Consider the following 12,502-nt stretch of genomic DNA (forward strand, 5'->3'; position numbering starts at 1 on the left):
ACTCAGCCATCAAAAACAATGAAATTTTGCCATTTGCAACAACATGGCTAGAGCTAGACTGTACTATACTAAGTGAAATCAGTTCAGAAAGAGAAATACCATATGATTTCATTCATATGTGGAATTGAAAAAAAAAACCACAGGAACATATGGGAAGGAAAATGGAAAAAAGAGAGGGAAGCAAACCATAAAAGACTCTTAACTATAGAGAACAAACTGAAAGTTGGTGGAAGGAGGTGGGTGTTGTGGGATGGATAAATGGGTGATAGGTATTAAGGAGGGCACTTGTTACGATGAGCACTGGGTGTTTTATGGAAGTGATGAACCATTAAATTTAAATAATTAATTAAAAATAAAGCAATCAAATTAATCATAAAAATAAATACATAAATAAATAAATAACATCTGTGTATCAATGTCTTGCTCATACTTCTAACCTGTATATCAGGCTCGCTTATCCAGATACCTACTTTACATTTCCACTTGGATATCCGTAAAGCATCTTCAATGAAACATGAACACAACTGAGCTCTGACTTTAACCTCCTCCTTCATCTTTTTTTTAATTTTATTTTTTTATTTTTTTTAAAGATTTTATTTATTTATTTGACAGACAGAGATCACAAGTAGGCAGAGAGGCAGGCAGAGGAGGGGTGAGGGGGAGAAGCATGCTTTCCGCTGAGCAGAGAGCCTGATGCAGGGCTCGATCCCAGGACCCTGAGATCATGACCTGAGCCGAAGGCCGAGGCTTAACCCACTGAGCCACCCAGGCTCCCCTAACCTCCTCCTTCATCTTAAGTGATGAAAAATCAGTCTCTCCAACTGCTTATGTCGAAAAATAAAAATTTGGGAATCACTTCTCTAGAATTCGATATCCATTAAATGGCAAATTTTGTTAGTTAAGCCTTCAAAATCTCATCATTTCTTACTATTTGCATTGCTACCCAAACCACAAGTTCCCTTAATCTTCCCTTAATCTGCAACACAGTAGTAACTTACCACTACTTAGACCATTGTACCACTTTTCCTAGACTATTCTTAGCAAGACACTAGACATAAAGTTAATTTTACTTTTCCTTTTTTTTTCAACTTATTTTAAAAAGTTCAATTTTCAATGCAGGGCTTGAACTCAAAACCCTGAGATCAAGACCTGAGATCAAGAATCAGATCCTCAATGGACTGAGCCACCTGGATGCCCCAAAGTTAATTTTAAACGTAAATGATACCATGTCACCTCTCTGCTCAGAATCCTCCAATGATCCCCCTTTCCCAGAGTAAAAAGCAAATATGTTACAACGATTTACAGAATCCTGTATGATTTGGCCTCACTTTACCTCCATGAATAGTCTCCTACTATTTTCCCTCTTATACTGACAAAGTCACACGCCTTCTTGCTATTTCTTGAATACAACCAAGCATGTTAGACCTTTGTACTGACTATCCTCTTGGCCTGGGATGCCCTTCTCCCTGATATTTAATTAATAATCCACTGACATATAAAAGTCAGTGGATTATTATATATAATATACAATATTAAAATTATAATATTATATATTTCATATATCATATATAAAATATATATAATAAAAATATATACTAAAATAAAATATAATATATCATATATCATATTGGTATATTAATATATAATATAAATGTATTAGTACATATTATTATATATAAAATATATTCTATATTATATATAATTATAATAAAATATATAAAAATATATTATTATATTATATTAATGTTATGTATTATAATTATATTAATTTATAATATATAATATTATATATATCCACTATATATATTAATCCACTGACATATTTATATATATATATAAAATCCACTTCCCAAGGATGCCTACACCCTGACTACCCTATTCAGAAGTGCAACCCACTCCCCAAAACTCTGGAGTTTCAGATTCACTTTAACCTTTTCTATTATACTGGTAGTGCACTTATTTCTATTTAACTTACTATAGAACTTGTTTATTTGGCTTATTATTTATTGTCTGGATAGCTGCACAATGTTAGGAATTTTATATACACATATTATATATATATTATATACAATATTTTATATATATATATGTTAAATACATATATTTTTTAACTGAGCTATCCCAAAAGCCTACAATAATGGCTGGCACTCAGTAGGCACTTGGCATTTGCTGCATAAATGAAAAATTGAAAAGGGGTGTGGAGGAAAAAGGTAAGGGAGAGGATGAGAATCACTCCTGGGTTTCTTGTTTTCATGACTGGATAGATAACAGTGGAAGAAGACCCAGTTTTAAGTGATGATCATAAGGCTCATTTTACATTTATTCAGTCAAAGGATGTATGAAAGACACCAGAAAATATATTACATATGAATCTGGGATCTCAGAAGAGACAAGGACTATGTTTTATATAATAGTGTGATATAATATGATTACAGATCAGAAGAGAAATGATTATTCACCAAATGGTATGAAGAAAATTAAAAAGCAAATCTGAGAAATTTAGATCCTCTTCTATTATTTCCACTAAATATAATTTTCAGGTGGATAAAATATTTTAAGAAATATATGTTCAGGGGCACCTGGATGGTTCAGTTCATTAAGCATCTGCCTTCGGCTCAGGTCATGATCCAGGGTCCTGGGAAGCCCCACATTGGTCTCCCTGCTCGGTGGGAAGCCTGCTTCTCCCTCTCCCACTCCCCCTGCTTCTGTTCATTCTCTTGCTGTGTCTCTTGTCAAATAAATAAATAAAATCTTTTTTAAAAAAAAGAAGAAATACACGTTTACGGATATTCTTTAGGCATTAGAATGGAAAAGGACTAAGAATAAAACTTAGTCCTAATAAAGAATAAAACTATAAAGCCACAATTTTAAAACTCCATGATGTTAGAGTCATGGAAATCACTACTTTCATGTTGCAGAATATGATAGGTAAAATTAAAAAGAAAACAAAAAATTGGGGGAAATATTTTGAACACAAATATGATAATAAAGGAGTTAATGTCCTCAACATATATGTGAAACTGGTAAATCAATATGACAGAACTAATATTCTATATATGAAGATGGGGAGGAAGAACATCTCAGCAAACATTCTACTTCAAATAAGAAAAAATATGTGACTATTTTTTGCCTGCCCTAAATCACTTTTTCCCTTTCACTGATGGTTGTTCCCCATCTCCTCCATTTAGGAAATGCTCCTCCTCAAATTCATATAGTTCTTTGGAGGCTCTCGGCCAAAATATGTTGGCCCCTACACAGTGGGGTGGGCATGTGATCCAGACCCAGCCTATGGGTCTGTCATAGTTAGGATCAATCAAAACAATGCCAGTTAGGATCCTTTCACCGGGTTTTAATACGGAGCTGAGAAAGAAAACTTTTCTATGAGGTTGCTCTGCTGGAATGACTTAAACTTGGGAGATATTTGCAGCCTCTCCTCTCTCCCAACACCAAACAAAAAGAAATCTATGTGTGAAACAAGAAAATGAGATTAAGGTACAGAGACAGAGTTAAAAGAGAGAGGGAAGAGAGAAAGAGAGAGAGCAGCAAGAGAAAGGGAGTGAATGAGAGAGAAAATCTGAGAGTGTAAAATTGAGTGAATCCCGGGAGTCCATGAGGCTGATGCCAGTCTTCGACATACCAATAATCTGAGTCAATAAATTCCTTTTTTTTAATTATTTTTATTAAATATAATGTATTATTTGCCCCAGGGGTACAGTTCTGTGAATCATCAGGCTTACACATTTCACAGCACTCACCATAGCACATACCCTCCCCAATGTCCATAATCCAATCACCCTCTCCCTATGCGACCCCCCCAGCAACCCTCAGTTTGTTTTGTGAGATTAACAGTCTCTTACGGTTTGTCTCCCTCCCGATCCCCTCCTCTTTCATTTTTTCCTTCCCTACCCCTCACAACCCCCCAGCCTACCTCTCAATTCCTTTTTTATCAAATTCATCAATTCCTTTTTTATCTGGAGTGCCTTGGTGGCTCAGTTGGTTTAGTGTCTGCCTTCGACTCAGGTCATTATCTCAGGGTCCTGGGATCAAGCCCTAATTCGGGTTCCCCACTCAGCAGGGGGTCCTCTTCTCCCTCTGCCCCTCCTTTTACTCATGTGTGCAAGCGCTCTCTCTCTCTCTCCCACTCAAATAAATAAAATCTTTAAAAATAAAATAAAATATCTTTTTTTATTATTGTGGTTTTAAAATTTGCCACCTTAAGCAGTTTTAAGTGTATGGTTCGAGTGTTAAGTGCATTAACGTTGTTGTAAAACATCTCTAGATCTTTTTCCTTTTGCAAGACTAAAACTATCTTTTTTTTTTTTTTAGTTCTTTTAAACTAGTTTTGACTGAATTCCTGACACATGTAATTCAAACAGTTCAGGTAAATAACAATATTTGAAAAATTACAAGCATACAAAAATTGAAGAAGTCTGAAAAAAGATTTTATCTTTTTTGTCTTTTAAACTGGCAAATATTTTTAATAAATGGTCATATTCAGTACTTTGGGAGGGGTACTAAAGTGGATATACTTCTTAGCAGGTAAAAATCTTTGGGGAGAAATGATAATGTGAATAAAGAGTTAAAAAGATTATTAGCCCCTATTAACTCCAAATATATCAATCTATAAATATAGGAAGAAATCTGAAATATAGACAATATATATGCAATATTTTCAAGACACAGTAAAAATTTAAAGATAATCTAATTGGCCAATGCTGGAGGAATAACAAATATGATACAGTCTTGTAATGCAAAACTAAATTATTAAATAATTAATATTATTACAAAATAATTTTATTTTGTATCACAATATTTAATAATGTGAATAACTTCTCAGCATATAATATTCATCAAAAAGGATTAAAATGCAGAGACCATTAAATCCCTATTTTGTAAATATATGTTTTTATTTAGGTATAGAAAAACACTAGAAATAAGTATACCAAGATATTACTACTAATTATCTCTACATGGTGATTTTATGGATGATTTCTATTTTATCATCTCTAATTTACAAATAAATTTTTCTTTATTAGAAGAATTTTCTTTTATTAAAGAAAAATAATATTTTTTAAATAAATAAAACATAGAGGAGTCCACATTAGAAGTAATGGAAAATAAAATCTTCCTAGAACCAGAGATGTGTTTATCAGTATTCTTTTCATTGTAAATGACAGAACTGCACCTTAAATGGACTCAAGCAAGAGGGTTAATGTATAACATATAATGTAATGTATCATTTATTCACTCAGCTGGTAACCAAACTAATTGGAGGGCAAGAATGAAGCTAAATGCTCAAGGCAGCTGGAACCAAGAAACTGATAACCAAGCTTCTGTCTTTAAAACTTACATCTTCTCCCACATAACTTTTTTCAGTATCCCAGACTTGATTTTTGACAGCAGGAAATATGATTGCCAGAAGTTTCTACAAATACAGCTCCAAAAGGGATTTAGTTTGGTTTCACTCTTTTCTCAAATCCAACATCCTGGGGGAAAGCTCAGATCTGGCCCATCTTGGTCAGAGGCTCATAACTACACCCTTTAACTGTGGCTAAGAGATGTGCATTATGACTAGTTCAGAAGCCCAACCTTTGACCAATAGTTGGGGTTAAAGAAGTAGGATTTACCTGTTATGTTCATAATCATACTACATGGTTACTGCAAGAAAAAGCTACATTTACAAGAGAAGGAGATTGCTGATTTGAGCAAACAACAGACTAGACGTCCACTAAAAGTAGTTGTTTCTTCAGAGTAAAAAGAATGACCTTTAAAAGTAGATGATACAGAAAACCTTTCGGCACTACGAAGTTGAAGAATGTATCTGCTAATAGATACAGACCTGAGGGAAAATCAGAAAGACAAAAGACTAGGAGGGGTAGGCTATTTTCTAAATCTATGTAATCATGTAAACAGTGAGGAATCTGGGAATCCCTGCTGGAGCTATTAAATGTTATTTAATAAATGAAAGAGAAAACTGAGTGGAATTTCCATTTTAAAAACACTGCTTCCAAATAAATTTTAGGAAAATCGAGCATAAGTGGTAGCTAGTAAACTGATAATATATGTATTGGTTTTCCAAGTGTCCAACAGAGGGCTCAAAAAAAATGAATGAATTATATAAGAGCAATGGAAATCAAAAGAAGAAGTATATAAATTAACAAGTGAGATACAATATGAGGTAAATAACCATTTATAAAACAATAGGAATATTGATAAACTGGTTAAGATATATGGAGTATGTGTAAGGATATATAAGGTTAAGAGTTATTTGCACTACATCTCTGAGAAGGAGCCTTGGTTCCTCTTTACTGGAATGGATAGGAATTGGAATTTCTAAATCTGTGTACGTAAATCCCGCATTCTGAGAGAAGAGAATACAATCACATATATAAAGCCTCCCAAACTAAAATTTAGCTTGTAATGACTCAAATCATGTAAATGCAACGGGAATAGTATTGTGACAGCAGAAGAAAAAGGAAGAACCTGGTTATTTACAAATGAAAATAAGAATGAATCTTAAACACAGGGGTTAGACAGCCTGAAACATAGTACAAACAAAAGTCAAAAATTAAGTTTTGTGAGATCAGCCAGAAAGGTGGTCTGGTCTAAGGATCCTACATCATCAAAATCTGACGTGATTAAATATTTGAATAATCCATCTAACTCCTCTTACTCTGATTCCCTACTCATTAATGTCCTTTTCATCACCTGACTTCTCAGAAATTTCCCTATAACGAAACAGTAAGTTAGGTTTTCATAACAGTTCAGACCACTTTACTAATTTTTAACAGCAAATTGATAGACTGACATCTTGATATACATATATTTGTATCAGTGTCAAAATATTTAGTGTCAATAGCAAGCATTCCCTTATATAACCCACTTGGACAATTGACAAGATTCAATTCTGAATTCTAGACCATAGTAAATTCATCAAGGTAATGTCTCCTGAGAGACAAACAATTGGCCTTCTCTGGTAGATACTTTTTATCACACCACATACTTCCTCCAACCAGAGGCAGCAACACAATTTCTCAGTTAAGATTCTTAAAGAACCATACTATTTTCATCTGGAACACCTAAACAGTAATAAGGTACCTGGAAACTGATACTGAAACCATAGAAATTTAACGTTATCTCAAGTCAGGAAGGAAACTCCCTAATACTTTTGTCATTTACGAAATCCTTCTATAAGCAATAAATTGACTACATACTTTCCTCATTGCCACTTTCATTTCCTTGTTCCTAAATGTATAGATGACTGAATTTAAAAAGGGAGTAAGAACTGCATCAAAAACAGCAAGAAATTTGTCTAAGTGTGATGTGGGGTGAGGCCAGATATAAACAAAGATGCAAGGACCAAAGAACAAAATCACCACCATGACATGAGTTGACAAAGTGGAAAGGGCCTTGGATGAGCCTCTTGAGGAGTGTTTCCAAACAGTGATCAGGATAAAGCTGTACGAGACAATCAATATGAAGAATGATCCCAGAGATATAAACCCACTGTTGGCTGTGACCATGAACTCTAAACTGTAGGTATCTGTGCAGGCAAGTTTGAGGAACCGAGGGAAGTCACAGTAAAAGCTGTCTAATAAATTAGGGCCACAGAATGGCAATTTTATAACAAAAAGCAGTTGAATCGCAGAGTGGGTCAAGCCAATTGCCCATGCAGCGACCAGAAGCAAAATACACGTTTTTCGGTTCATAATAGTCAAATAGTGCAGAGGCTTACATATGGCAACATATCTGTCAAAAGCCATGGCAATGAGCAGCACCATCTCCACACCACCAATGACGTGAAGAAAGAAGATTTGAGTGATACAGCCACCAAATGAGATGACTTTACGCTTTCTAAAAAGATCATAAATCATCTTGGGAGAAATGACAGAAGAAACCCCCAGATCAATGAAGGAGAGGTTGGCCAACAGAAAGTACATGGGGGAGTGCAAGTGAGGGTTAGAAGCCACAGTGAACATGATGAGGGAGTTTCCCATCATGCTTGCCACATAAAACGTGGAGGAGAAAACAAAGAGAAGAAGTTGGATCTCCCAGGAGTTGGTGAGTCCCAGGAACACAAACTCTGACACCACAGAATGATTCACGCCATCCATTACTTTACCAGCTAGAATGTTTCCAGATAAAAGAAAATAAAAAAGAATCTAAAATAAGTATGTTAATAAAGTTCTATATTACAATGATTACTTATTCAAGGATATTAACACTGTGAAGACTATCCCCTCAATTCTCTCACAGGGCCATTATTAAATAAGCATTTTATCTGGTATCACCTAAAGCAGTTGTGTCACTTACATATGCAACATCCCTAACACCATGGCTTCCAGGACTATTCATCTATAAACAAGAAAATGAAGCAAATATGAAAACATTTTACATGCACATAGCAAGGATTGGGAGGGGCAGGGAAGGTAGTATAGTACAAAGCAATGAGAAAAAGAAAGAGGAGGTAAGAAAGATGGCATTTGCCAGACTTCACTGGTACTCTTTTAATTGTTCATAGAACAATTCTTCAGCCATTCAAGTTGTCTCATTTCTTTCCCTTGTTAATCTTAGGCACATAATATGTCTCTTATAATCATACTTATACCACTATCTACAATCATATTTGCAATTCACACAATGCCCACAGGGTAACAGTGAGCATAAGAGAACCAGGCATAGGGTATAGAGGTTATTCAAGAGTATGACAGGATTGAGGCAAGCATAGATTAGATATTAATGGCGCAGAGTATTTGCATGGGCACCCAGAAAGTATAAGTACCTAGTAGGATGGTTAGCAGCCAGGACATGACCAAAAGTACAAGAATGAAGGGGGTATTATGGGAAGTTAAGGAAGCCAGTTTAATTTATCTGTCCAGATTCCTCATAATCTCTGAAGTTTGTAAGCCTTGGTTATATCTATTGGAGCCCTAAACTTTTGGAATTTGCTGGGAATGAAGAAATGCACACTAACGGTGTAATTGCCATGTAACTATTGACTCTCTCCTATCCCTTCATCAGCCTTAGCCCCTTTTATCCCTCTTATCTCATCTCTCTGTTTCAAATATGTCAAGTCTCTGGGATCCAGTGCCAAGTCTGACTCTTCCCTAGCCTAATTCTGGGTGACCACATGAATCTCTCTAGTTCTTACCCAGTTTTGTTTTTTTTTTTTTGCAAAGAATACAATGTTACCACATGGAAGGTATATTCTCTTGCCTGTAGGTCCAACAGTTCTGTTTTGTGTGTCTCAAACCCTCTTGCTCCCATAATACTTAGATACGCTACTCAAAGGTACAGTGATCTGAGGAGATAGGTTGCAGAATAAAAAGTAAAGGGCTGGTAAAATAAAGGTACATGAATGCACAAAAAGCCTCACACCTGGAACTGAAAGGAAAGGGCAAGAGAAACCCAGAAATTGAAAAAAAAAAAAAAATGGATCCCAAAGCTTTGTCTTTTATTATGTTATTATCTTTGTCTTTTATTATGTCTTTTATTATGTTATTATGTTATATTATTTTATTTATATATGCACATATACATTCATCTCAGTTGTACATGATGAGTGAAATCAGTCATAAAAATATTATCTCACAAATCTCATGAGTGATTACCTACTTCAAATTAATCACTTGCAAATGAGAAAACAAGGGCACGTGGGTGGCTCAGTTGGCTAAGTGTCTACCTTCAGCTCAGGTCATAATCCCAAGGTCCTGGGATCAAGCCCTGCATTGCATAGGGCTCCTACTCAGCAGGGAGTCTGCTTCTCCCTCTGCCTTCCCCTGCTGGTTCTCTCTCTCTCTCCCTCTTTCTCTCTCAAATAAACAAAAATAAAATTTTTTTTAAAAATAAGAAAACAGTAGTCTAGTGAAGAACCAACAACTAGTTATAGACAGAGAATCTGGGTTTTCTAGTCCACATATGGCTTCAGATTCCACATGCGAGAAAAATCATAAAGTTGGGAGGAAACGTGCCAAACCTAGATCTACTCAGCCCAAAATCATAGCCACTAGTTACATATGGTTATTAAATGAAACTAAAATCTATTTCGTTGGTTGTACTAGTCACATTTCAAGTGTTCAATAGCCTCATCTAGCTAGTTATGGATAGAATAGTGGAATATAGAACATTTTCAACCACTACTGATCCCTTAAAGGTAAATCAAAATCCCATTTCCTCCATGAAAATTCTCCTAGTAACTCTACTTCATATGTATCTCTTCTCTTATTCCTAGAAGTCAGGAAACTTAAATTTTAATTGAAAAATAATTATCCATATAAAAATAAACCACAATATGTAGTACCATAGGAGACATACCAGACGTATACTCTTGGCCAGGAAGGATACACAAGATTCCAGGAAATTCAGAGACAACTTCATGAAGGAGAAAGGTCTTATGAGTTTTGAGAAAACAACTGTAGGATTTAGTCAGTTGAGAGGGGAGAGGAAAGCTTTCTAAAAAGAGATAATAACTGATTGCTTATTTAGAGCAATCAGTTTTTACTAATCATAATTCCTCAATGGTTTCAATTTTATAGATTTTCCCTCCTTAAATATATGTAAGTTTGAGAAGGAAAAGGAGCACTTCATCTGGCTCCTATGTTTCCTAAAATATAGTTAATGCTTCTCTGAAATAAAGCCACTTTCTCTGGTCCATAATTTTTCACAGTATCTGTTTTTCTAGTCTACCATCTTTTTCTATGAAGTCAGCATGCACAAAGGAAGTCTCCAAATTCAAAACTAAGCATTAACACATTTCCCAATCACTCCCAAGAGAATGCCTGGTATTCTTGCTATAAACTTGCAGTTGAGGAGGATGGAAGCCTCATCTCAAGACTTACAATGGTCCATGGTTTAACTTCATGAAGTTTTAGAAAAGAAGAAGAAGCATGTAAAAGGAAAAGAAAGGGCTGGGGGAGCAATAGTTCCAATAGCAGCCAGTATAGCAGGGAATTTATACAGTTTCTATTTTCCAGGCTTCATGATATAATTAGTAATAATCTTCCATGCTCTTGTTAAAGTCAAAAAAGAAAATATAGATTTTTTTCACCATATTCCAGAAGTTTCTAAAGTATTTAATGGTGCAATCTTAGAGCTAGAAAACCATACATTATTTTTATGGCACATATTTACTAAATACTCTCGTATGTTTGATCCTTGTGATTACCTGTAGGGTAGATATACCTGATAGAATTATTTTCATATATAGATGCAAAATCTCAAAATCAGAGAAGTTAATAACTTACCCAAAAACATAGTAACTTAGTTTGAAATCAAAAACCAGACTTTCTGATTCCAAATCCAGTGCTGTTTTGACATATGCAAATATGGATATCTGTTCATGATCTAAAACAATTATTCCTGTTATGAACTTTGAGCAAGAATGCAAAAAAATGTACACCTTAAGCTGACACAATGTCATATGTCAGTTATTATTTCAATAAATCTGGAAAAAAAAGAATTCCATTTTACTCAGAAGAATATTCCATCCCACCCACATAAACATTTAATATATACATAAATTAACTTACCCAAGATTTTATAGCTACTAGTGGCACACCCAAGACTTAAACCTACATATGATTGCTGCAAGTTACAGGGAAGGGAGAAAGCTGAATGCTGATTAGAATGGGGAAAAAACAAAATCCACCAACGTTTTGGTGCTAGTAAAAGATTCACCAGAGATGCCTGAATGGCTCAGTCACTTAGGTGTCCGACTTTGGCTCAGGCCATGATGTCGGGGTTCTGGGATCCAGCCCTGTTGTCGGGATTCCTGCTCAGCAGGGAGTCTATTTGTCCCTCTCCCTCTGCTCTCCCTCCTCCACCCCACCCATTCCTGCAAGTGTGTGCTCTCACAAATAAAATCTTAAAAAAAAAAAAAAGAATCACCAAGTCAGGGGACCTTTATTCATAAAAAGCCATAGTAATTGACAGACAAGTAATTTCCCACCTAGAGAGAAAAATTTAGGAGCCATCCAAAATTTGAAGTCATGATAAACAAAGATTTACTTAAAGGATAACATATAAAGAGCTAATGGAGGAAACATACATGGCCAAAAAAGAACAAATACATAGTATTTGTCATCATCATTATTATATTACTATTACTACTATTTTTACATATTATCTGCCTTTTAAAAGCCCTGCTTCAAAGTACAAAAAGCAGGGAAAAAGGAATGTCAAAGAATTAAGTAATGGCCTACTTTCACATGATAAAGAGTGATCAAAATTAGAAGACTAAGTAAAAGGCATAGATTTAGGGCTGAATATCATTGGTGCCATTAAAGATAGAGAAAGTCAAACATCAGAGAGAAAAATCAAGATTTTAGGGAGGTAACAGATGGTGTTAAAGTAGAGAAAGCAAAAATCAGGAAATGACAATTTCAGTAATATAGGGGGAAAGATTTGGGGTGGGAGTAGGAAAATAAGGCAATATGCTATGTGTAGAAAATTTATAGAGTACTAGAAATCTACAAAAATAGTTACATTTTCCTAGCAACTGTGA

At 35.0% G+C, this 12,502-nt stretch overlaps 1 protein-coding gene across 1 annotated transcript; it reads right to left on the bottom strand.

Annotated features, from left to right (window-relative positions):
• Nucleotides 1–7,175: 7,175 nt before the first annotated feature.
• Nucleotides 7,176–8,114, bottom strand: LOC308346799 (olfactory receptor 4F3/4F16/4F29-like; the record flags this gene model as incomplete). The annotated part of the gene is made up of 1 exon (XM_080809843.1): nucleotides 7,176–8,114. The coding sequence occupies one exon, from the start codon at nucleotides 8,112–8,114 to the stop codon at nucleotides 7,176–7,178; it is 939 nt and encodes a 312-aa protein (XP_080665969.1).
• Between the last annotated feature and the right edge of the window lie 4,388 nt (nucleotides 8,115–12,502).

Source organism: Martes martes (genome assembly GCF_963455335.1).
Source record: "Martes martes genome assembly, chromosome: 7".
NCBI lineage: Eukaryota > Metazoa > Chordata > Mammalia > Carnivora > Mustelidae > Martes > Martes martes.